The sequence below is a fragment of the Lepisosteus platostomus genome, chromosome 8 (genome assembly GCF_059453375.1).
Source record: "Lepisosteus platostomus isolate fLepPlt1 chromosome 8, fLepPlt1.hap1, whole genome shotgun sequence".
Taxonomy (NCBI): Eukaryota; Metazoa; Chordata; class Actinopteri; order Semionotiformes; family Lepisosteidae; genus Lepisosteus; species Lepisosteus platostomus.
In genome coordinates, this window is record NC_142618.1 from 53,752,420 (window position 1) to 53,778,558 (window position 26,139).

The 26,139-nt window shown below is 35.4% G+C and overlaps 1 protein-coding gene across 1 annotated transcript in view; it reads right to left on the bottom strand.

The window, feature by feature from the left end:
* Positions 1–2,226: 2,226 nt before the first annotated feature.
* tmeff1a (transmembrane protein with EGF-like and two follistatin-like domains 1a) overlaps positions 2,227–26,139 on the bottom strand; it is an 88,313-nt gene continuing 64,400 nt past the window's right edge. The window contains exons 7-11 of the mRNA XM_088643940.1: positions 25,412–25,560; positions 12,383–12,448; positions 7,918–8,029; positions 6,065–6,226; positions 2,227–3,723 (exon numbers count right to left, since the gene is read on the bottom strand). Of these exons, the coding sequence (XP_088500066.1) occupies positions 3,639–3,723; positions 6,065–6,226; positions 7,918–8,029; positions 12,383–12,448; positions 25,412–25,560 (574 nt within the window). The 3' untranslated portion in view covers positions 2,227–3,638. The remainder of the gene's footprint in view (positions 3,724–6,064; positions 6,227–7,917; positions 8,030–12,382; positions 12,449–25,411; positions 25,561–26,139) is intronic.

Genomic DNA, 26,139 nt, shown 5'->3' on the forward strand with positions numbered 1-26,139 from the left:
TATAACAACAGTTAACAGGAGTAGTTTCTTTTTTCAATGACATCTGTAGTGTATAGCATAAAGCTCTTTAAAAATGCTGTCTTTTAAAATAGTCTCTAACAAATTTCAGGCTTATTTTTAAAATGGCTCTCAGGGGAAAACTTTTGCAAACTAGTAATTATCTTATGCACCCTCATTGTGGCCTTTAATTAACTATATGTGCTTTTATCCACATTTAAGACATTAATGAAACATTTAATTAATAACTAATTTGAAGTAAAGTATTGCAATTTCTTTTAATCATTATATTTTTCCAACTGCACTGAAAACAAAATTCCTACACAACAAATTCAGAACAAAGAGAAGGAGTCATTTGAAGCAAGACCTGAAATCAGTAAGATATTAATTAAAATGCAGACTCCCTTATTTTGAATTATTCCCAATTACAGTAATAACCATAGTAGTCCATTATGGTACTGCCACATTTAATGTTATATTAGCATTTTTCAGGTGCAATATGGAAAGTCTTATTGCAGAAGTACTGCTTAACAGAATTGTCCATTTGCAAAATAAGAAAAAAATGAAGATACTGTATGACAAATTTTATAATTAACAATTGTTTTGGGGTTCATGAGGGTAGACTTACCTTCAGATTACTCATCAAAAGGGAAGTTAGAGTACCTGAAACCCAACTACTGGACCTTGAATTCAATGAATCCATATGTATTTCAATTGTGATTAAATAGTAAAAAAGTGATACTTTTACTACGTATACTGAATACTACATATAATGAAATATTGGATCTGATGAATTACTGTTGAAAAGCAAATGTCAATCACTTTTGTAATCAGGGTTTTCTATTTTTTCTTTTGTATCCATATCAGTGTATCAGTATAATAACCTCATCTATTCTTCCAGAGAAAGGTTACAGGTTACCAAGAAGTGGCTTCCTGACATTAGGTAAATTTATTTTCTTTTAGAGTTTAACTAAGCATAGCAGTAGACTTTAATGATGAGTACTTGAATTCATTACCAGCACACACTTATTATGATCTCCTGAGGTTACATAAAACGTGGCTCCCTTCTGGTGTTTTTAGCGCGGAGAAACGTCTAGGAAAATGTTCAACATATTTTCCACGAAGCTAACAGGGAACAGAAAAGAATTCAGTCAATTCCATGTCTTACTCTTACTTATTTCGGCATCACCTATAATTTCAGAGAACCCCACTATTGGAACCTAAGGAAAATAAAAACCTATCCATCATGACAATTTTCAATGTACAGTATTTATACTGCACATCAAGTTAAATCATTATACATCATCTGTTATGCATCTGTTCTCTGAAATACTCTCTCACCTTCATTTCAGAATCTGCATACGATCTAACGGGAATATTAAACCGTTTTTGATTCTTGGTAAAAAAACACAATTTTGCCAAGTCGTCAACAGAGCTGTGTACCATTTCTGTTCTACCAGCATCCACCACAGGGAAACAATAATCTGTGAAGGACTTTAGGCTGTACTATAGAATAGCCTGTGTCTTTGTGTCCCCAATTATTCCTGAAATTGTAGAGCAAAGCATTGGCCTGTCTTGCCCAGTATTTTAAATCAGTTCATTCACTAGACTAGAATTACCACTTACTAAGATATATGTGTGTCACTTTGTTTGCTGGACCACTAAATGTTTCCACAGCCCAACAGAGCAATGCCACGATAAAAGTTCTGAATTTGTCTAATAATGAAATAGTTTTGTTTACATCAGTGTTGCATGAACAACTATACAAATGTTCTGGTGAATGTGTGGGGACAGGGTTCCTTCTACTTGCGCATTATCAATAAACGTGAGTGAGACAGTTTCAGAGTTGGTCGATGACCGAACAGCTGTGACTCCAGAAATCAAGGATACAAAACACTTCACGGGGTCTTTATGTCCAAAACTCCCATCTTCACTAATTCATCAAGAAGTTTCAACAGTGGGTCTGTCATACAAGCATTATCTGGATTTGAGACCCTCTGTTTTAGGCCATAGTATTACTATGTTTTACATACTTATGTAAAACATAGTAATACTAATGCTTGAAGAGATATAAAAAATGCAACATAAAAAGCCAAATTAAAGAAATGGGCAGGGGTTTTTGAATGACCCATGTCAATATCTTCCTTCCCCTAAATGGTGTATATAAAGTGCTCAATAATGTAAAAAGAACAGCATTAACAGAAATAAGCAATTCACAAATACATGACATACATTAAAAAAGCATCTTTCTTTTTTATTTTTTATTATTTTGGACAAAAAAGCTGACTATAAAGTCCTACATGCAGATTTCTTAATGACATGTCAAACAAACACATTCTACTCACATTTTTAAGTCACCTCTGGATGGTTAATAACAAGTAGAAGACTACTTTCAAAGAACTACATCAGATGAAATCAGACAAAGACCCTTTAATTCTGGATCAAACAGTGTTCATTATATGTCAGGTATTACCCCTTTCTGTCTGCTCAGCCAGGTGGCTGTGACAGTTCTACGGCAGGGTAATCTTTTCCCCTCAAACACTCCTATGCAGTGTCAGAAACTGGAAACTTCCACTTGGCTTCTTTCTGACAGTTACTTCTTGGAGTAAGCATTATAAAGTCATCACTTCCACTCTTTTTCCCCTGCCTTGCATCAATAATACAAAACATGGATTAACACCTTCTTTGCCACACATTAACATCTTACTCTGAGAGTTCTGAAACAAACTCCAAAACTCCATCACTTAAGACCTTGTTCGTAAAAGCAGGGGATTCTTTTTTGATTTGATGAGTATTGTAATGTTTTCTAAAGACACACCCCTTGCTTTCATATTCCTCACATCAACAAGCACTACCAGTCACATTTCAAGGGTTGCTAGTTGTACACTAAGGCCTATTCGAATATCGATACAGTGCTGGAATTTCAAAATGGTAGTGCTCAGATGTAAGTGACAAAAATGCCTGAAACATACAGCATTTCATTAGGTTAAAACTACTCCACAGAACACAGTTTCACAAGTCATGCGATATGCAGTGTCTAGAATTAAAGAAATCATAATTATAACATAAAAACATAAAAAGCTACGTATTTCCAAAAAACATTTAAATTATTAACTAGTCAAACACAGTGTGTTCTATTTATTGTATTTCATAATAAAGACAAACTGTAAACATCTTCACCTTGCTGGCTCATGCCTTGTTCATTAAAACTGCATTTTGGTGTTCAGCTGCACGTCTTTTGCAAATAAAATCTGGTGAAGTTGTTGAGTGTTCCCAATAAATAGCACATTCCATGAGTGAAGCAGAAGTCTATTACATTACCATGGGATTCAAGTTAGGTAGGCCTAAGCTACCACCTTCAAAACGCAACGATAAAAAAAAGAAGAAAAAGTAACATAGAAGAAAAGAACGGAATACTTTTTTGGACGGTTTCTTTCAGTCTGTAGCTGTTAAAAATGTTACTTGCTGCCAACGGCAGAAGTTTCAAATGTTCAAGAAAAGAAAAAAAAATAAGGCCCCTGAAATAAATATCTTCATTCTTCTTTTTTGCCTCAAAAAAAGCAAAACTAAAACAGGAAAACAACAAACCATAACTGAAGAAAGTCTTCCACATGGTAAGAAAAGGTATCAAAAACAGCAAACTACACCATTCTAGAAGATGTGTCTGACGTAAAATGTCCCAGATTTTGCTTTTGCCTGCGTCCCCGATTGTTTTTGGGGCATTTCCTGCAAGAGAAACAAAAAGTGAAAAAAGGAATAACATTCGTCTTGAAATTCTTAGTATCCTTCGGATTGCTCACTGCGTCTAGTACTGTATATGAGCACTTAGTAACCATGGAGACCGTTAATACTTAATTGGAAAAAAGAGTACAAATAACTTCTAAGCAGTGTGACTGATTTGGCTGTGAGACCAGCACTAGACATTAACCTGCCACAGACAGTATATAACATTACAAAAAAGCACTGTAATCTTTGTGAAGAAAATAACACTAAAAAGGGCATTTTAGATATATAAAAAGACTAGCACAGTTCACCTGACAAGTGATACTGCAGTAAGAATCACAGATTATTATTTGTTCTTTAGAACTGAAAATGTTAAGAGAAATAATGAAATGACACCCCACACCAAAAATACATGACATACTTTTTACCTTCCTATGCTGTCTTCTATAGATCAAGTAGGGAAAGGTCACCTATGGTTGTGTATGATTTGCTGTAGTATATTAGTAGGTGATGTACTAGATGATGGATTGGTGTAGTCTCTCTGTAAAAGTGAGATCTGTGCAAACATTCAAGCATGGCCACAAGATCATAAATAATATGTTAAGGGGTTAATATTGCCTACAACATTTTAAAAGATTAAGCGTTATACAAGTGCAAGTGCTAGGTAGCAAAAAATTAAAAATGATATAGTTTTGTGGAGTGGCGGTTAGGACTCTGGCTTTTTAATTAGAAAGTTCAACTCTTGGGCACTGAAGTACCATTGAACATGGTGCCCCTATAGCTCCAGCACCTACAGTGCTAAGTTATATAAATGGGTGTTTACCAGTTTAAATGTTTTACTTAATTGACTTATCTGGTTAAAATGAAGATTTAGCACCATATTATTAGTGTAAGCATTTATAAACAGAGAACTCAACTAGGATATGAGGAGGGATGTATTGTATATCAACAACCTGCATTTCAACACCATTCAGAAACAAATATGAACATTTCAGGAAACTCCTAAAAACAAAATAACTGCAACTTCTTTTTTCTTATTGGCATTACCATCTTCCCTGATATTACAAGAAACTGCAAAGATTTACTTTCTGATTCTGATTTTTTAAACTGACATTGTTTATATCCAATACACAGAATAATAAATAATGATATACAGAAATATATCAAAATAACTATCAATGTAGTAAAAAGATCATTACGGTATTGCTTTGATGAATGGAAGGTTCCTGGGTTAAAAAAAGGCAAGAACTTATTAAACTTTCAAATGTGACAGTTTTTTCTTTACAGTATTCTTCCTCTTTTTTCGCACTACTGGAGCTGTAAGCACATAATTACAGTGAAATGGACCGAATCACAGAGACACTATAAAATGACATCAAGGGGAAAAAAAATGCCGGTCACAAAGCTAATTCCACATAGATACAAAACTGAACATTAATCACAATCACCTTCTCAGCAGCACTGCAAGATAGCTCTAGTTCTAATTCCCTCTAATATATACAGAATAGAGGCATTTAAATTATCCACACAATATAGATTTCTAGTAGCCCCGAAATGTCGGTTCGAAACCTGTTCCCTGGGTATTAATAGCATTAGACTGTGATTTGTTTACCCTTCTTCAAACACAAGCAGCTTGTCTTTGAGGGTAGGCTGCATCCATAGTGTTAAATCAATTTCGTTTACCAGCTCTAATCAAGAAGAGAAGTATTGTTCTGTCTTTATTTCCCCTTCTGATGTTGTACTTAGCATGGACAGTGTAGTTGTAAATATTTGAATAAATAAATATAAAAGCAAGAATCAAGCTAAAACTCATAGAAGTATCAATTATATTATTTTTAGAACAAAGAAATAAGTGGCTTGTATCCATAAATGCACAATGGAATAAACTCTGACTTCATTTCAATTGGATAAGCTACCCTTTCCATCAGTTTGGTACCAACAAGTGATGGCACACATGAAATATGTAATATTCTTTTAAGACAGAGCTGGAGTTGCATTTTAAACAAGATGCAAAACATTAAAATGCAAAAGCAAAAAACAGTAAACTCCACCTCCACAGTACCAAACAATCACTGAAATAGGATCAACAGTGCAAGAACATAACAGGGAATTACTCACTTGCACTTACTCTTGACTTTCTGTAATACATAGTATTTTCTCATTCAAAATTATGAGTACGATTTGACATTTCAGTGCTTTGTCTGAAATGAAAAGAAATGGTACTTCACCTCTGCCAAACTGTAGAGCAAAAATTCAGTTTATGCTCTTAGAAAGATAGGCCCAACCTCCAGATAAACACACACATTCTAGGCAGTAGGCTTGCCCTCTACACAGCAATAATTACCTTGTGATGCACATCACTACGGCAACTATGATAGCTATCTGCACAGCTCCAATGATGGCCGCAATCAGAACGTAGTGAAGCTTCTGTCCACTGGGGACCACATATAGGATGTTGAAGTCCTGGGTTTCGTCACACTGTGGGCCTTTGTATCCAGACTCGCACCTGGAAGAGTCGTGAAGTGCTCATTACAAGTAAATCTCTTACATACCTCCCTAATATTTCGGGAGGTGACACCTGCCATCAAGAATGTGCGCCATTCTAGAAAAGGAAATGGTTTAATTTCACCAAATGTGTTAAAACTACAAAACACATATAAACAAGGGCCTCATTTATTTGTATGATTTTTTTTTGTGTACAAATACTTGAAAACAGCTAAAAAACATTTTCACAATCTGAAACAACAAGAGGATGACAAACACTCTTTCTAGTGTATAGTACTTGAAAGATTGACTGTACCCCCTCCTCAGTATTCAAATAAACCGCTTGTGAAACAAATTCTGTCTTAACAATTTTCAACACTGCATTATAGTCTGTAAAAGCAACAATCATTAATAGGAGACAAATGAGCTAAATGACACATGGGTTAATGAGTCATACTTAAGCAAATTAGTTGAGAAGGTGGAATTTAATTATAAAAAAATAGTCTGCGAGCCCATCCCTGAAAAACAAAATTATTGGCTTTTTTGAAAATGCCTTTTCTTTACCCAAGCCAGCCTTTGATATACAGGTATAATAACATCAATAGGATGCATGACCTCAAGGTTCCAGACTTGGCAGGAAACGATTTCTAGATAAAGGGGATATTAACATTGTTTTAGATAAAGGAGTACTTATTCATAACATTGCCCCAGTCAAAGAAAACTTCACAGAAGTGAAGCAAGGAATTGGATCCTCCAATGTACTTCAGTATTGGAAAGTTGTATATAAATGAAATTATGAAATTGAAATTTAAAAATGAATTAAAGTGAAGACATTTTGCAAAGGATGGGAAGTATTTCTGTCATGGCAATATGCAGGTAATTAAAATAATACAAATTAGTCTGACAATTTACTAGATTTTCTAGATCATTTCTTCATTAAAAGAGTTGTTTTTCCTTGTACAAAACTTCTATATATTTTTGTTATGTACATATTTTTTTAATTAAAGTTCATTAAATGTCTCCATTTCACATCATGGTATTAACCAAACCACCCCTTGGAGAACACAAATGAGGGGACAGAGGAGCACAAATTAACAAGTCAGACCCACAACTTGGTAGACTACATTTAATTTTTTTTCTATTCTGAAAGCAATAACATTTCCACGCATTTTCACTAAGTAATGAGAACCCTTGTAACACACATATTCACTTATACTGGAATGTTACTTTCTTTCAAATGCAAATTACTTAGCTTCATAATACAAGGAAATATAATTAAGGTAATTTATTTGTCAGAAACAAATCAGTACACCCACTTTCAATCTTGCATCCAAAAAGCAGAGCTCATATTCAAACTCACTTGTGTAAGCTCGTTGCCCTGTAAAGGAGGTTAACAGCACTGTGCTGCCGACAAGACATGTTCAAGAGAAATCACATTATCTTATAAAAACATGAGAGTAAGAGTTTAACTGAGACAAACACCTCAAACTTGCATTTTAATTTCCAATAAGCTTGTTTTAAATACAAAGAATTAACAATTCTATACCCGCGTATTATGATCTTCATAACCTGGCTGTTTGTATCAATCTTGCTGGTGTGGAATCCCTGGATTGTGACTATGGCACTACTCTTGGCTATGGTGCTGATGGAGTATGTGACAGAAACGATGTACAGTAGTTAATAACAAATAAGCAAGTAAAGAACAGTTCTTACCGACAAGAGGCCATGTTATATTTAATTTCACACTTCCCGTGGATGCAGAAACCTGCGTAGTTCTCAGAACAGGGAACAGACACTCCTGTATACACTCCTTGGTCGCCAGTCTCTGCAATTCAAATGAGAAGTAGGAGGTGAAGCAAATGACATGAAGCGAGAGCTACTACCAAGGTATTTAACTCAAGCAATTGTGTTATGAAAGTATCATTTACCTATTTTTTCTCCTAAGTTAAGATTTTCTAGATATCTTTTGGGTCATATTGGACTTCTGGTGTCACACCAGTTTGCATTGTGTTTTCTGTATCAATATTTTAAATTGACACAGGTTTTGTTTAAAATGGTGTGTTCACAGTGATCATGTCTAGCTTAGAAAGACAGTCAAACAGTCATTCATGGACTCCCAGATCATGGCTTATCTCCTTGATCGTTTTCACTGTCCTGTTTCTACTGCATCATAATTGTGACAAGTCATCCCTCAGCAATTCTTTTGAGAGCAGATGTCAAAACAGTTATCAGATGACCACACAGGGGCTCAGTGCTCTCCAATGTTCACCAACGCACCAGACCAGAAGGAGGTGTTGTGAGCACCAGGAGGCGAGTGTTGCGAGTTGGTCAAGGTGATTGAGCCGAGTCCACATTTGGCATTGAATCAAAGTTTGGTGTGGATCACTCTGAAGGACATCAGCAAGTGTTTCTTTCTGCAGATTTGCACCACGTGAATTATTGTATACACCAAAACCAATTGATGGGGGGGAGTAAAAGTATCTTGGTCTGGGAAGGAGTCTTTAATCATTGCAAAACTTCACCTGTCAGCTTACCATCAATCACTTACACATTACCTTGACACAATGGCATTCCAAAATTCCAGCAAGAAATGAACATCCTTATGCTGCTTATATAACGATATATTTCTTGTGAGATAAGAATGTGGCACTACTTGCCATGCTTTAGCCAGCTAGGTTGACATTTAGCACCTATGGCTTAGAGACCTGTGAATAGATCCATGGGGAATGAGTTAAATCCCACAAAATAGCATCTGCAGCCTAGTGCTAAGCCTGTGTTTCAGTTATACAGCGTGTGTTGCTTCTAGTCTTGGCCACAGCTGCTTCTAGCTGAGTGACTATTGCAGATCTCCTGATGGTGGTAAATGTTAATCACCATAATGGAGTTGCTTGCTGGTATCATGAATTAACTAGCTATGCCTTTTCAATAACAACTCAGTGCAAGTATTCCAAAAAAGATGACCATTTCGCTTTGTGAATCTCCTGCTTTTATAAGTGCCTTTTTTTCCAAGCTCAGTATAATTATGGACATTTAAGTGCACTATTATTATTGATAAAATACAACTCAAAAATAGATAATTTTTGGTAAGTAATCCACATATTATTTTTGTGTGAATAGTTTATATCTGCATTAGTCCTAAATTTTGGCCAAGGATTAAAGGTTTCTTATGAAAAAGACAGTTTTATAATTCTAAGAGCAGAAGTTGAAGAACTCTCCAATCTTGATTAGCATTTCTACAGTGGGTATTGAAATTCTTAATTTTAAATATATAAAATATTAATACTCGCCATTTGGATCAACATTTGGGATTTGGGGTTTTCCAGCTGGAGTCACAATTGTTTTTTTTTTTTTAGTTTTATGTTCTGTATGACAGAGTGAAGACACTTAGTTAGAAACGTTTTAAACGTTTTTGGCCCACGGGCCAAATCCAGCCCGCTAACCTTTTCTGAGTGGCCCGCAGCTTGCTACAGTTTGAATCTTGAGAGTTACTTTTTGCAACAGATATTGAAACTTTTCCGCCAGTGGCCTCTATTTGTTAGCTTTGCTGCTCTATCAGCACTAATGGTCAATTGCAGAACCACATCTATTGCACAATGCATTTTACTTTTAGACTTTTACTTTTCAGACATCTAAAATTCATTCAAATTACCAAAAATTCAATTGGATTTTTGTTGCCTACTGTGATTGGCTCAGTCACGCAAATGACGTCTAGGGTATCCTGTCTTGTTTGAAAGCAGGTAATGATTTCAAACGGTTCTTAAAGTTATAAATGACAACAGGCTAACTGTAAGTTATTCCTGCCATGTCGAAAAAGAGAAAGATCGTAGAAAAATCAACGACAAATGGTCAGAAGAGTACTTTTGTGTCCCTTGGAAAGAAAAGGTAATGTGTCTTATCTGTCAAGAAACCATCACCATGATTAAAGAATAGAACATTAAAAAGGCATTATGAGACAAACATCAGGCTACGTTTTCGGAATACACCAGAGATGGACGGAGGGAAAAATTAGAACAGTTGAAAAAGTTGCTTCAGGGACAGCAAAAAAACTGTTCAAGAGAAGAAAATGTTGCGACTTTATTAAGCAGTGTATGGAAGAGCTCGCGGAGGAGATGTACCCAGAGAAAAGCGACCTATTCCAGTCGGTGGGTTAATCGGATTTTTCTCAGATGGCCCAGCAAGGTTAGTAAAACTTTTTTAGTGGCCCTTGCCCTAAAAAGTTTGCTGACCCCTGATCTAGACCATGCAATATTACTATAGTATGTTGCATTATCAGATCCTGCCTCGGGCATCTTGTTTCCACAGGTCATGATTTTCACCAGGTCTCTCATGACCTGCCACCCCATCATGTCACCAGGATGGATTTCGACAGCTGTCCACTTGATGATAAATGGAACAGGGCATTGAATGACCTCAGCCTTTCTGTTTTCTGATCGTTTACATAATGCAACTGCTACTTTTCCATTAGCAATCCAGTCTCTTAATGTCCTAAGTGTTTATTTTCTCTAATTATTAAGACCTTCTTTAAATAAGAATATAATTTCTATTCAGAATGCAGTATTTAAAAACATTTACTGTATCTCTTTATTTTAGCGTCTGAGATCCTTGAGGTAATTAAATAGTACAAAACGTACTCCAACATTAGCCCTTATCAAAGTTTTACGATATTTAATTATTTAGCTAACAAGCTCCCATAGAAGGTACAGAAAATATTTACTATAAATGTTATTCCTCTTCTGAAAAAGTAAAAAATAGTACAATAAACAGTAACATATTAAATGAGCACCATACTGTATATTGACATATGAAATATATAAGAGAAAACCTACAGAACTAGTTTTTGAGATTCTCCAGTATGCAGCAGGTTTGGCAACATTAAGCTGTGATCAAAGTACAAAAGCCTAAGAAACACTTTCTCGAATCCTATCTATGGATCTCAATAGAATGATGTAAACTACGTATATTACATAAGACTTGCAAAACAATTACAAATATATAAAAATGCAAAACATAATATCAACTTTTGTGAAATGTTTCTCAAAAATCTATAAAGAGCCCTTGCTTCCTGCAGGATGTAATGTCACTGCTTTAGAAAGGATATATAGAATGCTATAATTCCTGGAAAACCAGACACATACTGTACCGTATGTCCTGGAGAAAGCCCAAATACTAGATGCAGCTCTAAAAGAACTGGGGCTTCATGAATATTATCTGAAGACTGAGGCCCAAATAAACCCTCTACATTTTACTTCACCTGAATGCTGATCATTGTTAAACATAAAAAGAGAGCCTGGCACTTGTAGCTGTACATCTTGCAGAGTACAGGAAAAAAAATCGAATACAAATATGCAAGTGGATCAATTATGTTGACACAGGAGAATAATCAACAATTCTGGAAGAGAGCGTGTGCCAATCTGTAGCAGTCTAGAGGGACCACCCAGGACTGTGGTAAACAAACTGGTCTTCAGCTGTGCTTTAGCTGACTACACAGGGACAACTGTTAGCATTAAACATCATATACAAGGAGGGTGGAGTTATCCGACACTAATGGTTACCTTTTGTTGTTTGCTATTCACACAATTTAGCATAAACTGTAGCCCATATCAAAGCATGTCTTCTTTACTATACAAAAAGCACCAATATATCCACAGACACTGTAATGGAATTTTCAGATATGAGCTACTGATTCCCTGCTAAAGTATTTAATATTCAACATGTAACATCAAACATTAACCCTCACGTGTAACAAAGATAGTCACAAAAAGACTTAGTATTCATCCGTTCTAAATTGGCTTTCTGTTCCATTTGGTTGATCATAAAAGGTAGATCCCAGATTACAATGTAACCATATGTCCTTGTCTGTCTTGTGGGTCAAAAGAATTTTCCTTTTCACATTTATTGCGTGCTAGAAACCAGTAAAACACTTCTTTACCTTCAGGCATTCTTTGAGCATTACCAGATTCAGAACAATTTTTATGTGTTCTCCAGGCTGTAAAAACACTAATCCAAATATGAACTAGAAAATCTTATTCACAGAATTGCTGTTAAAAATCAATACTATAAACTTAGCAATACAGTGTGTGCCTTGTGACTACAGACCCCGATCTATGAAAGAAAATCAAAGCAAGACAAGACAGAGACTGATGCTTTGGACAGCTTTTTAGGAAATAGTCTTTCTTACCTAAAATATCAGGCTTAAATGATCCACCCTCTTCTTTTTTCCCCAGCAGGACTTTATTGTCTTTGTCTGAGAAGAAATGAAATCATATAATTAAAACATTATTAAAAGTTACAACATTTGAAACATTTTTTAATCTTGCCCACTCGCACAACTTTTTTCTCTTAAAAAAAAATGTATCAACTCAAACATGAATTTAAGAGATGAGATCAGTCTTAATATTTGTTTTAAGGTAAAAATGTAAACCTTTTCTTGAATGTTCCTTTGGATGCTTCACAGAGGTCTACAATGAATTATTTTTCATCAAAAACAAAATATGTCCTTAAGGGCTATGTAAGGATACATACTTCTTTTGTGGTCCAAACTATCACATATCATTTGAAATTTCAGGTTACTTTTATTCTCTAACACATGATTAATTTTTAGAGCTGTTATACACTATTTACAATTATTTTATTGCTTTACCCAGATCCAGTTAGGGTCATTGACTCTGTTTGTACTTCTCAATGATTAATCTTTCTGTAATACCATGTTTTTTCTGTCACCTTTATCTACTTCTTTCTTAAATAGCCTGAATTTCTGCATTCAAAAGATATCTTTTGAAGAAGTGTAAACTTACAAATGTATTTAAAGAAGAACAAAATACTTGCTGGCTCAGTTTATATGTTGTTTTGCAGAAACAATCTTTCAACTATAAATCAATTAATTGCTCACATCTATATAAGATGACCTCCTCTCATTTCTAGCTTTTTAACTTTTACATCCTTTATGTTAATTACCATTGTACGTAATTTGTGAGTTATTTCAAACTGTTTCTAAATTTGATATTACTCCTGGATCATGCCTACTGTGAAAGTTACAGCTGACCATGGGGTAATAAATATATATATATATTCACGTATATACAGTACAGTATTCAGTTTATTTCAAGAAATACCAACATTTAACACTTGCCTTGTACAGTACTTGCCAACCATGTAAATGTAAATATATGTGCTATAACTGCAAAGTGGTTTTTATTTATTAATTAAAATCCAACTGATTACAGAAGTAAGTGATTTGTGGAGAATTAAAGGCTATTTTAATATGCTTTCTATGGTATCAGCTTGTTTTGTATTTACATCACAACTTTCAGCTTATGTAACAAAATACATTACTTTCTATATACCTACTATCCTTTACTTGTTTGTCTCATCATATCAATCATAGTATTTTTCCAGATCTGTCAGAAGAGACCATATAAATGACACACATATACTTGTATAATTGTTAGACTTAAAATGTTTTTAAACTAATGTATCAAGACACCTGAAAAAAATAACTATTAAGAAAACAAAAGTAGTATGGGATAAACCTACAATACGAAAACAGAGAAATAAAAGATGCCTCCATGTGTTCAGAAGGACTTATACATTAGGTTATGCTGTATATAAAAGTGCAGACATACTGTAGAACATTACTGTGTTATATGCCATTCATTCCCATTGCAATGCTACTTTGCACTTTTTGGCTTTTGGCCTAATGCTTCATGGGACCTCTGGTCCTCCAAATAGCTTGTCAAGGTCCAGCTTGCCCATTAGTAAACCCCGGGATGCCAATGTAACTGCCACTCAGGCAAATCCACAAAACAGGTGGCCAAGGCAAATCATGCTGGATAGAGCTAAACGAGATTAATAAAGGAGGTGGAACTGTGTGTAATAAGCTGTACTATAATGCATAACAAATTTGTTTTTAAGTGTTCAGAAATTATCTTTAATGGGTTGAAAGTGAGTTCCCTGCCTGAACTATCACTTGATTTTACCACTCACTGTTCATTTTCACAGATAAAAGCCTGTTCCTTCATTAATAAAGACTGTATTTACAGTCTCAAGCATGTATAATCTCTGGTAGACAAAGTGCAAGATCTTGAATAGTTTCTTGGTACAGTATTTCCTTTGCTTTATGCACTTACTTATGTATATGTTCAAACTCAGTGAGGTTGAACTGATTGGAAGTTTGTGATGTAATTCTTGAAGAGACCTTGTCATTACAACATCTAACTTTGGAGCCCGTGCATTAGACTGAATCAAAGAACTTACTGTACATTTATTCTTGCATTTGTTTGTTTTTTCAAAATGCACCCTATGACGTTTTCACAAGGTCTTCATAGCAGGTTTTATTTTCATCTGATCTACAATGTATGTAGGCTTGATATTTAAATCTGTAGAGACTTTTAAAGATTGTTTATTGATGAGCATATTGCAAATGCATCAATAACATAAGACAAAGGGAAACAGACAGATTTAGCTCCCAGAAGACCCAATTTGTAGTGAAAATGGAACAGTAGCAATTACCAGGACTTTCAGAACTGTGACAGACATTTTAATTAACAGAGTCTAACATAAGGCTCATCATGAGAGATCCTTGAAACAAAAAGGAGCAAGGCTGACATTTGAAAATGATGTTTAAATTGTTTCTTTAGCTGAAAGGTCTTTCAGAACAAGCTATCTCTTGGCAAAACTGCTTAATTGCTAAATCATTGATTCAATAAAGCGCTTAAATACACAGTGGAAAAACACCAAAGAAATAAACAAGTAAAACAATGGATACAATTACTGTATATACACACAAGGCAAGATTGTAGTTCTTCACATTCTGTTGGGAAAATGATCTGCTGTCATCACTCACTAGATAAACTGGAGAAAGATAACTGGTCTGGTGATGGTTAAAAACCAGGAAGCAGAGGCATCTAGGGCCCAGCAACCTCTAGTCTCTGCTCTATAGGAAAAGAGCAGAGCCTTCAATACGAAGAACTGAGTGAGGAAGCGACTGACCAACAGGCCTGTAGACATCTTAGTGTGAGTTTCTGGTTTCACAAGAGGGGTTTTGATGCCAGTAAGCAGCTAAGCTAACCGGCTATTTATAGAGTGGGTGGCTGGAGAAGATCTGTAGTCAGAGCTTAAAGAAGAGCTAAGGTTTTATCTTTTTTTGTTTTTGTTGTTTGGACATTTTAAACTCCCCGTGTTTATAAAACAGCACAGTTTTAACTTAATGGCTATCTCTCTGAGTCTGTTTCCTGAAACCCACCTATTTAAAGATCCCTGTGACTGACCCCAGAAGTGTCACAATATTGGCATACATATAATAGGTATTATGTAGGGAACTGTTCTAAAAAACAGTTAGCTAAATAACAGCCCTTTAAATATGACCCTTGCACTAACACAGATTTAAGTCACTTCTACTACAATCTTCAACTTGCACAGATGGAAAGGTACTCTTGTGGAGCTGACTATTATAAACGTGCAAATTAAATTCCTTGTGTATTCATATTTGCTCTTCTGACTTGCTAACACCAGACAGTGAATCCTGACAATCTGTAAACTCTGATCACAGGAATCATCTATAACTATCTCTACATCACCAAAATATCCTTCCCCGAAGAGAAACAGCAAATGTTACACAGTTTCTAAGAATGAACACATCTGAAAAAATGTCATACATTTTTAAATTTTAACTACATAACTTTATTCCCTGCAGAAAAATTCACAACATAAACAGCAGAAGACAGGATCCCAAGGACACCGAGTCATACTTAAGATTGTGTGATCAGAGCCGCTTTTTGACCACTCTCAGTCACATATTTAAGTGTATTTAATGCGTGAACAGCTGTGCATAATCTGTGCCGGTCACCTCTAGCACGTCACAGTTTTAGGTCTGTCTGTGCTATGGGAACAATAAGCACAGCACCAGCATGTCCTTGTGACAGACATGAATAAATTAACATGCACGTCTTAACAATTTATAAAAATAGTCTTGAAGAGGAAAAAAACATAATGGGACACGGAGCAATTTGCTGACAACGGACAACAATGGGCATGGAAGAGCTGCGGTGCATTCTGTGTGGAGTCTGCAGCATATTCTCCTTCTGGTTGTGAGGGTTTCCTCCCACATTTCCAATGACATCCTGTCTATAGCAATTGGCATATCTAAATTGTGGCATCCAATCTAGGATATACCCTTCCTTGCAGCCACTGTCTGCTGGGTTAGGCTCTGGTTCACTATAACCCTGTATTAGACACAGTAAGTAGTTTTTGCAAATTAATGGATAGAGTTGGAGTTTGCAAAATAATTACAATGTATTATTGGTTAATGGATGTTTTTGCAATCTGTCAGCTGTCTATACAGCTATTGGTTTAGACAGAGTTTACCTGCACTGTAACCATTTAATACCAGTTCATGGCTTTAAAAACAACAAAAAAGCTCTCCCCTTTCAACCGAACTTGCATGGGGGACTTATTTGACAACATTATTTTATTCCAAAGGAACAAGTAATAGGTTTATTCCATGCTGAAAAAAAAGAAGAAAGAGAACACAACGTTTCGGCCGTGGAGCCTTCTTCAGGTGTCATTCTGTTGGCTACTTCAGGTGTCATTCTGTTGACACCTGAAGAAGGCTCCACGGCCGAAACATTGTGTTCTCTTTCTTCTTTTTTTTCAGCATGGAATAAACCTATTACTTGTTCCTTTGCAGCCTACGCATGTTGACGCAGCTACCCACCTGAACTACTACCTTATTTTATTCCAGTTGCCTTGATGACCAGAGAAACATATATAAGACAAATACTCCACTTGCTTTTTTTTATCAGCTGATCAATATGTCATTAGAAAATCTACAATTGAATGGGCCCAAGTGTCAATGGGTTGAAAAGCAGAAGAAGCTCGTTTAAAAGTCATTATCGGACATTCTATGTAATCATGTAATCATTCAGTGACTGTATCCATTCAGGAAAAGTATCAGTCAGAACCAGAAACATCTGTCTGAGGAACAGGGGAAAATCTTCTGGCTAAAGACCAATGAAAAAGTATGACTGGACATGTTTTTGAAGCAAAGCAGGCTGTGTCAAGATTGACAGATTCTTTCATTTAATGGAGCATGATATGAGTCCTAGCTTTGACCGCAGTGACGTTTCTAACATTCCAAAAAGCCAGTGAGTTTTAAAGAAACTGAAGAACAAAAATAAATAGAGTAGTAACACTGCTAAACAAACAAACACAGGCTGAATATATAACTAAAAGAGAATGACAGAATGACATCCATATGAAAATGACAGTTTCCATCCATTTTTAACATTTTTTCTTACTGTTACGTATTTATATGCTCCAATGATGGAAGGCCCCATCCCTCTCGCCCTCAATATTTTATATTTGTTCTATTTCATTTCAGTTCATTTTCCCCATGATATTGTATACATGTGTAAAACTGTCAGTTACTCTTCAAGAAGTCTTATTTGAAATTTATGGTTTTGTCACTCATGGAAAAGTGTATTAACAGAAGGCACTGAAATATTTCAGTCAAGTTGTTGGCCTATATAAAGCCATAGACATAAGAAAGGTACTGAATACATAAAGCGACTTGTCAAGTCAGATAACATGCTGCTGCAATGTTTTACAGTCTTTTCATCAAGCAAGGAAAAGAGACCAGATAGACACTCACAAAAAGGGAGAAAAGTTACAGCGAAGCAAATCATACACCCAGTATACTGCACAGCAATAATGAGGCTCCAGCTTTGGGACACCACTCTTAAGTAAGGTTTGATTTGGTGCCAGTTTTATTCATTGCTTTCTGAAAATCTGAAAAGAACATTGTCCCAAAGTTTCCAGTTTGCATTTACTATGCTTTGCCATGCAATGCATACTGCAGCAAATCTTTACAAGGTTATATACTGTACCATAACATCATTATCACCATACTGTAACATATAGGTATTAAATATTTAACTAATCTATACTTTAGTTTAGGGTGTATTTAAATTTAACATTAAACATATGTGCAATCGAGCACATATCAAACATGTATTTTACAGACTACTATACTGAACTGGATGCCCTGGTGGAGATGATTACACTTTGGGAAGGGTGTTGCTTCTTGGAGGCCATGTTTATCATGAGGTACAGAAGAGGTTTATTAATAAGGACAATATTTGCATACCCTTATGCAATTTGTAAGTCTGTATTCAATTAGAAGTCCAGCTCTATTTTACCCAAGACTACCAATTTTGGCAGGGTTTCATAATTTCCATAAACATGAACAGCTGGTTGAATGGGAAACATTTAAGGCTTATTTTTCTTAATTTTAATAAAGACAACAACCCCGACCATTAGATACATTAAAAAGTACAGCTTGAAATTGGCAACATACAAATAGAAGAACAGAAGAGAGAAAAAATAACCACACACCTTGCACCTTTAGAAATTTACATTATGAAATATAAACACAAAAACTATGTGTGTAAAAAATTTGGTATGGTAAAAAAAGGTAGGGTGTTGAAAACGTGTTGGCATACAGTATAACAGCATGTCCTACGGGATTTTCTGTTGGCTGTCTCTAAAGTTAAAAGGATTCAATTTTTTCATGGATCCACCACGGTTCTCTGAAAGTGAACTTTGAGCTCAGAAAAAAAATATGCTGGGCTGACTCTGCAGGGAGGGACACATGCATTAGTGTGCCAGGCTGGTCTCCCAGTGCATCTTCCTTTGAAATCTACAAGCACAATAACAGCAGCCTCCACTCCCTGCCTCTATCTTCTGATAGTCTTACAATCACTAAACTACATTCTCTCCTCAGAAGCATCTCCACCAATCCTTGATCTTCATCCTTGATGAAGAGATCTTCTCGATTGACTATCAGATACAGTAAGGACCATTTTTTAAATACACAAGCTAATGCTAAATGAAACAATCAAATAAAGAACTTGTGTGCAAGATGTGGTAAATTATAGATTCAATACATGGCAAAAATGGGATTAAGAATCTATCGCATACAATAATTGCCTCCTGGCAGTACCTATAACAGTGAACATAGTGAATAAACATACTCATCTAACAAGTTATAACAGGCAATCTATTACCCCTACTTTGACCAGTGGCAGTGGGCTATAGAACTACATAAAACCAGGATATCCACTGGATTTTCTCTTTAAAGCACCACACAATTGCTAGTAAACTACAGTACCTCCTACTAGACAGAATCATTGTCAGATATTTTGCTTAATATTGCTTAATATTTAAGAGTGAGAACATGCAACTTTAGGAACTATAACTCTACCTACTGTTAATTCAAACAAAAGAGATTATTGCACACAGAATCAGGCAAGTTCCCTTGAGACATTAACTAAAATTGCTCCTCAATGCCTGTATCTTGAAGTAACACTTTTGATATGTTCGTGCTTTTCATTGATGTTCATCAGTCTGCATTACTGACCAAACGTCTCTGCAATGAAAGTCATTTCAGCCTAGCAGCAACTAAAGTTCCCTTCAAGATATATAATAAACCTTTCGGGCTAGAAAGGAGGATCAGATGGATTGATGGGTTTGAATTGTACTCTGACATTTAAATACAAAAGCAATTCTGCCATAGGGAGTGTTTTAAACGACATGATGTATCATAATATTTCTTCTGCTTTGGACTTAATGTGCCATGTAAGAGCCACAACTATGTTGAGCAACAAAGAAGTAGATATCGTAAAGCAAGCACATTCCATGCACAGACTAAATAGACACTAGATTTAAAGTTGTATTTATTTTAATTCCATGAGCAGTAAATGAAGCATGTTTTTAATGTTATAAATGTTTCTAATCTTATACAGTTTATAGTACTTGTGTGCATTGATGGCTTTTCATTTCCCACTGATGGTTTCCCATTCTGCAGCAGCAGAAAGAGTACATTTGAAGAGAAAGCTGCTGTAGCAAATTTAGTTCTATAATGAAAGGTATTTTTAACTGTATGTGTGCTTTGTTTCCAACAAATGCGCAACCTCACACAACAAAACTGTATGCCTACAGTTGATCTTATCTATACAAGTGTATATAATTTTCAATTTTTTGTCCTTACAAAAAAAAAAGTTAAACCATATTTAGGGCATTACCTATAACATCAAGACGTGTTATATTTTAAAAACAAATTTCTACAGTGTACTGTCTGCTCTGTAACTAAATATGAAACAAGAAGGGAATACGTTACAAAAATCCAGCTATCTTAAAACAATGTGCATGACAACCTTTGCATAATGAGTAAGGGAGTGAAGTAAACAGAGCAAAAAGACCCAAAGTTGGATGAAGTAAATATGTACTGTATATACAATATGATCAATGGACTGACTTTGAAACTACGTCATTGAAGCAAAGCTAAAGTGTCCCTGTGTCACATTCACACAGTATATACTAGACACCGAAATGAGCTACGGGAGGATGAGAAGACTTTTATAACTCATCGAACATGGGATAGAAGATCTCTCTGACACTTACGATAATCTGATGAGTAATCAAATAGAGCTCTTACATGAATCAAGATAATGTTCCTGTAAATGGAACATTGGAGACAGCAAGTCCAAAAGAACATTTAGGTTTTGTCAACAAACAAGCCAATACATATTGAATAAGTTTTATCTCTTTGCCTGCCACAAAAGGTTTGCACGCTCATGCTCCTATTCTATTTAATTCCAATCAAAAGAAAGGACATCTAACGGAACTGTGATGTGAGCGTCCCTTCCTGCTCACTAGTCACTGTAATGACTAATGTAATGTGATGTACGAGCAAATAAGTACAGGTTGTGCAGCAGACATTTCACCACAGAAATGTTCCAACATGATCTGCATGCAGAGTTAACAAGTAAAATCGAAAGATTTCAATTGAATTAAAAAAATGTATTCACCAGCCTACGTGTTTACAATGTCTTAGAGCCACACACGTCACCAGAAGTTTTGTTGCCTCATTGCGAATCACAAAACAATGTGTGCATATACCAGGAAATTTTGTCTATTTTGTGATGTAAATTAGACGTTTTACATGTTATTGTGTACATTTTATTTTCATTGTGGTTTGAAATGCACTTATCATTGCTGATTCTTTCTAACCCAGAATACAAAAAATAGTGTTGCAGTTCCCCTTTAAGAGAACTACTGTATTTAAATACTTCAGACAGCTCTGAACTGCATTACTTGTAAAACATACAACTCACAGGGTACCATAATCATTTTCTTATGTGTACTTGAAAAATAATCATGTTTCCCTAAACAAACCAACTCTGACATTTACCACCTGAAGCCAGATTTAAAAAAAAATGTTAAACTCGGAGTACATCCATAATAATTGTTATACAGCAAAATCCCAGTGACACCCATGGGAGGCAAAACAGCATGTTTGAAACCTGACTGATTCTTAGGTCAACAATAAGCTGATGGTTGGGAGCAAAGCTACAATGTCAATATATTTCTGTGTTGGTGTACCTGCATAGCTGTTGTTCCCTGAGCTTTCGACAAAAGTAGACAAAAGCAAACATTTACTTTCACACAGGAATTTCCCCTGAAAACCAAAAAACAAAAATCTATCGACTGGGGGAAAACAATACTTGGTTGTGGTTAGCACTTCTAAATAACAAGTTTTCAAATGGATTACAAGAATCAACAGAGCACCGACAGCTGTTTACAGCTGCAGTTAATACTCCAGCAACGCAGACTGTCAGAATTTGCTAGTGTGCTGCTAATAGCAGTTTTAATTGCATAATTATTATGTAAAAGAAACTGTTGCTTGCAAATATGATGTCGACAAGCTATTAAAGGTACTTTATTGAAAGATGCAAAATAAATTCAAAAGGGGTCTGGGTATGGGTTTTTGTTTTTCAGTTTTTCACAGGTTTTAGTTATATGCCGCTTGAACAGTGCATTAAACAGCTATATTAGGGAAATGATCTGTCCATCCCAGCATTAACTGTTTCTAAGTGAGTGATGCAACATACAACCTTTTAACTTATGCAAACATTTTGTTCAAGTCACAATCCCATTTGGTTGGTACACAGACTGAACTTATGGTTGCTAATTGGTCTCCATGGACCGAAGTGCTACCTTAGACAGTTACAGTATATTTCTTTTTCATCACAGAAGGCTCCAAGAATGATTTTCTTCTAAATCCTTATTTTTTTCTGAACACAGTCTGTTTCTTGTTAACACGAAAGACCCCCTCGGTCACTGTTTCACCGCCAGCAGGGCTCGGTAGACTGATGAACAGCAACGTGTGGGCTTCATTTCACTTTGCCAAATACAGTATGTTATAGTCAGCTAAGCCACTGCAAAAAAACAACAACAGTGAAAAGGTCTGTTCTGCAAAAATAAACTACAGATTTATCTTTTTAGTAGATTTTAAAATACAAATGGACACAATATTATTACACTCAAATATCCAGATCAACTTTAATTACTATCGCCTCACCCTCCAGCATATTTTGTGATTTAATGGATGTTAAGTTACTCCATGGGAAAAAAAAACGAAAACAAAGCACACATTTTAGATTTGGTCACTTTTGCTAGGTATTGTGTTCCATGTAGCAATAGTTGCAAGTTTTAGAAACCTGCAAATACTGTTTGTCTGTAATGTTATTAACTTGGTCCTTTGATCCCAGGGTTGAAAAGGTTAAATTTCAAAATGAGAAAAAAAAGACTTAAAATATGAAAATGATTTGCAAAACCTATATTTTTAACAAGTTAACTCTAAGCAGCAGCAAGTGAAAGAAAAGGCACAAGATGAAAAAAGCAAATTCTTAATGTAAAAATTCAGTGATGATTGTTATATACATTTTATATTTTTGTCTCAGACAAATATATATATATATTTGTTGCAGAAAACACCATATACAGTATACATATTGAAACACATATACGTACTGTACATGGGCAGTTTGATAAAAATAAAATACCACTTTTTAAAATAACAAGACAATATGCAGACACCAGCAGCCCTATTTTAATCAAACTGGTGGTGTAATTGTCGTGTCCAATGGGAATGACATTAAACAAAGAAATCTCTGCAGGCAGTGAATATGCTGGCTAACTGTGAGCCATGAACATACCCTTTAAGAGGCTGTTTATTACAGAGACTCGACATTAAGCAATTAGGGGAGGAAAAAAAACTCTGGCAGCACCATGCCTTCAGCATCCTGCAGCAATGCTGAGGAGGCACCATCACTGCTGCAGGAATCTGAAATATACTGTACATCTTTCAGATTAAGTTAAAGGATGGGCTCAGCCCACCTGGCTTGCATTTGAGCTGTGTGTATAAGGGGATGGAAGAAAGGAAAACACACATACGGCAGATGATGCTGCCCAGCCACTGCAAAAACCATCAAAGAACACTACAGTATGTTGCTGTCATCATGATTATTATTTCCTATTACAAACACCCTCTAGACGTCTGTCCCATTGTTAGTAGCCATCACCGCTTTTACATTATTGTCTGATTGCCTTTTTTGTATGTGTTGGTCTTTTCTGTGTTACTCATAATGAGTAAACAATACAACTGCATGTAATAATAATTATAAAATGACTCCGTAATTATTACTACAGCAGTGTGAAGCAGTGGTTACGCTTCTGGACCTATAACTAGAAGGCTGTGTATTCCAATCCAAGGTGAGGCACTACTGTTGTGCTCTGAGCATTGTACTTTAGTTGAATTGCTCCAGCAAAATACCCACTCTATAAATGGATGCAAATATAAGTCACTTTGGATAAAGGCATTAGCCAGTCGAATTAGTAGTAGTAATATAGCACAAGCAACTACCACCAATGTTTTACTTTATTGCTTAGTAAAAATAATATGAGCAGTTCAGGTGTCTCTACATTAACAGAAAGTTGTTATTTCAGATATTCAATCCAAATTATAACAAGATAAGTGTCTTTACTGAAATATTTAAACAGAACAATTAATGATGAAAGAAGATGTTTACTTGTATAATGCAACTCTGTTTTACAGCTAGAAGCAGTCTTAAGAGAATCCATGACTTTGTGATTTATGCCACATGTAAAGTCCTTCTAAAGGTACCTCAGGCAGATATTGGCAACACTTTCCTTGTTAAGCTGGAGGGGATTTATACACTCTCAGTCTGTGTTTAGAAAAGAGACAGGGGTGCAGAAACCTCGACAATAACTCCTTCTTCTGATGCTGGTTTATTTTGTATATAGTATCTAATTACAGATATAAAGACTGCATGCAGGCCAGATTTATCAATTAGCTCTCATACAATCACAATGCTATGGGAGAGAGAACATTTTGACAGCTTCTCATTCCATATTTTTATCCATATACAATCAGAATTTATCATCTTCTAAAGCGTAATTATTCAAAGGCCTTACATAACCTACAGATTCATTAACAGCCTGCTCATTTCTGAGGAATATTCATCCTCATGACTTTTAAAATGTGCTCAGATGTTACCCAGGCCTCTGTAACGAAACTTCTCCATAAATATTCCTGTATTTGTTTTAACAAAATCACATTAACAGTAAATCTAAACAAAAAAAATGTAGAAAACAGGAAAAATCCTGTTTTCAATAAACAGCTCTGCCATTAAGCAGAGTGTCTAATGACATGAAAACAGATGCAGCAAAAACTCTTTATGCGGAGAAAAGCAATCATGTATGATCTCTAAAAAAAAAGCAAGAACAGATCAGCAGATCAAAAACAAGATCCTTATTGCTCAGACACAGCAAAAGAATTGGAAAAAATAAAACGAGTTCAACTAGTATTTTTGCCTGCAAATGTTGATTCCAAATGCAATTTAACTAAGCATCACACAACAGTGGCCACGTTGTCTCCGATATGCTGATTACAAATCACAAAGCCACGCTCAACTGAGGGTGGCAAAGGAATCTAATCATTTCCTTGCTTGTTGTTTTGGCAAAGTTCTGCATCTTGGGCTGTTTACGCCAAGCGATAATTGCCAGCAATTAATGTTTTATTCTCCACTTGGCAGCTTTTTGAAGCTGAATATTTTAAACTGTGTTATTTAGTGTCGATGTGGGTAATGAAGTCTGATTCTCAGTTACAGTCTATGGCAATGCAGCACTTGCAGGAAAAATAAGAGCTTTGATATCTTCTTTGGAAACATTTTTAATGTATTGTTTTAAGACTATATTATTGAGTATAAATGTCTGGAAGATTACCAGGGGAATTCGGAAAAAAACAATATGTATAGCACAAAAGGGTACAGTATTTGCATAATCTTACCTAGACATTTCCCTAGATGTTTGACATCTATTTGCTCTTGTTTCATACAAGATGCCTCTCTAACCAGGCAAGGGTTGTTGTAGGAGTTCCCATCAGTTGCACAAACAGGGTTTTCGTTGTGCCCACTGCAGTCAATGTTGCATATGCACCTGTGCAAACAAAAGGCAAAGGTGGATAGTTATTTCATTGGCTTGTGAATTTGAGCATGATGAACATGATATGACAGGCCTTTGTTATTTCTCAGATGCCAATCTTGTCAGCAGGCACATTCTTGAATTAAAACTTGAAAATGCCTCTGAAAAAAGCATTATAATAAAATATTCTGTTTTGCATATTATCAATGAGACAGGGATGACAGTCAGATTGAGATTGCCTTTAAGTCAGAAACATCTGCATATTGTAAAATTTTGTTCATGATACACCACACACTATTCCAAATCAACAGGACACCTAAAGAACGGTTGTTTGAATACTTTTTTATATTTAATTATGTAATAAAGTACAAAATGTCAATATTCTGTTTTAATTGTAATTAATAATTTACTGTGGAATGTCTTATGACATGGACAAAATAAAAGAAAGTGAAATGATTCTGTAGAAAGTACCAAATAAGCTTACTTTTGTAAGTCCTCGAAACCTGCTGTAAATATTATTTTAATTCTGGAGTATTAGTCAGATTCCTATTTAAACAGCATCCAAAGCGAAAACCATTTAAGGAAAAGTCATTA